The 1,354-nt window shown below is 71.0% G+C and overlaps 1 protein-coding gene across 1 annotated transcript; it reads left to right on the top strand.

Moving 5' to 3' along the window:
- The first annotated feature begins 428 nt into the window (after nt 1-428).
- Nucleotides 429-808, top strand: PRR15 (proline rich 15). Its single transcript, XM_088521060.1, has one exon. It carries the CDS (start codon nt 503-505, stop codon nt 806-808), a length of 306 nt encoding a protein of 101 aa, XP_088377186.1. The 5' UTR covers nt 429-502.
- Nucleotides 809-1,354: the final 546 nt, after the last annotated feature.

The following is a 1,354-nucleotide window of genomic DNA, read 5'->3' as shown; positions in this document are numbered from 1 at the left end:
GGGCTTGGCTAACGGCCAACGGTCACCGCCAACGGCCAACGGCCAGCGCCCCGCCCACACCTGCCGCGCGGGCCAATGGGGCGCGGGGCGGGCCGCGCGCGGGCCAATGGGGCGCGGGGCAGCCGCGGGGCCGGTCGCCACCTGCCGCCGCGCCGCAGAGCGGCCGGGGTTCGCGCTCAGGGAGGTGCTCGTCCGGGGCAGAAGGAGCAGGAGGAGCGAGCGCCGTCCTGGTCCCGGTGGACGGGCGGGCGCCTGGAGGTCAGTGTCTCGCGTCCCCCGCCGCCGCAGTGAACGCTCCATCGGGGAGGCTCAGTGGGGCTCCTGGATCTCCCGGCGCTGGGCTGCGGCAGGGGCAGGATGAGGGGCGGGAGAAGATGCTGCAGATTCACCTGCTGCCTCTAGAGGTTTGAGCTAATTTTTCCTTTTTTTTTTTTTTTTTCCTTTCACCACAACTTTGCAGTGGCAGCCCCGGCGCTCCCGCGTAGGAGAGACGCACGCCGAGATGGCGGAGAGCGGCGCGGCCGTGAAGGGCGGCCCCGCCGCGGCGTCCTGGTGGAAGGCGCTGAGCGGCAAGAAGAAAGCGCCGGAGCCGTCGCCGCCGCCGCCGCCGCCTGCCGAGCCGCCCGCCGAGCCGCCCGCCGCCCGCGAGGGCCCGCCGCCCGCCGAGCCCAAGGGTGCCCGCCGCCCGCTGCGCGTCTCCCACTCGGGCCGCTTCAAGGAGCGGCGCAAGGTGCGCACCTCGCTGCTCGCCGACGGCCCCGAGGTCTTCGAGGGCAGCGGAGCTGCCGCCGCCACGGGGGGCGAATAAGGCGAGCGGGGCCGGCCCCCCGCGCGCTCCGCCCCAGCGGGGCCTGCAGCGCGTCGCGCGCGCGGCCTGGCCTCGCGTGACGAGCAGAGGCGTCGAGGCGGCCCCGGCAGAGCAGCGTGGTCGACAGCGAGCTGCGGGACGAGGCCTGCGGGGAGACGAGGACGTCATGCGCGGCGCTGCACGAGCAATGCCCGGGCCGAGCCCGAGAACCGTGGGATGATGCAGTTGTCTTAATGGTGATTACGATAGCAGCCTCCCGGCTGTGCTGTGGTGAGCGGACGCGGAGGTGGCCCCCGGAGCTGACAGAGACCCCTGTGCCTTCCCCAGCCATCCCCACGAGCAGCCTGGCTGCTGCGCCGAGCTGTTCGCAGTGTCTCTCCACGCTCCCGCCGTGGGGACAGTTTGTTTGCTGCTCTCGGACACTGCCTCCTGAAGGAAGGGGGGATGAAGTGCTCTTATCTGATTTCAAGGCCAAGAACCTCCAGTGGTGCCTTAGCTCTGCAACAATTGTGTGCCTGTCCTGCTGTTAGCAGCGCACTGGTAAAT

The sequence above is a fragment of the Tinamus guttatus genome, unplaced genomic scaffold (genome assembly GCF_059628265.1).
Source record: "Tinamus guttatus ecotype Peru unplaced genomic scaffold, ASM5962826v1 Tinamus_guttatus_pri_ptg000115l, whole genome shotgun sequence".
In the NCBI taxonomy this organism is placed as follows: domain Eukaryota; kingdom Metazoa; phylum Chordata; class Aves; order Tinamiformes; family Tinamidae; genus Tinamus; species Tinamus guttatus.
The sequence above is the reverse complement of the archived record's forward strand: the minus strand, read 5'-3'. Positions and strand labels throughout refer to the sequence as shown.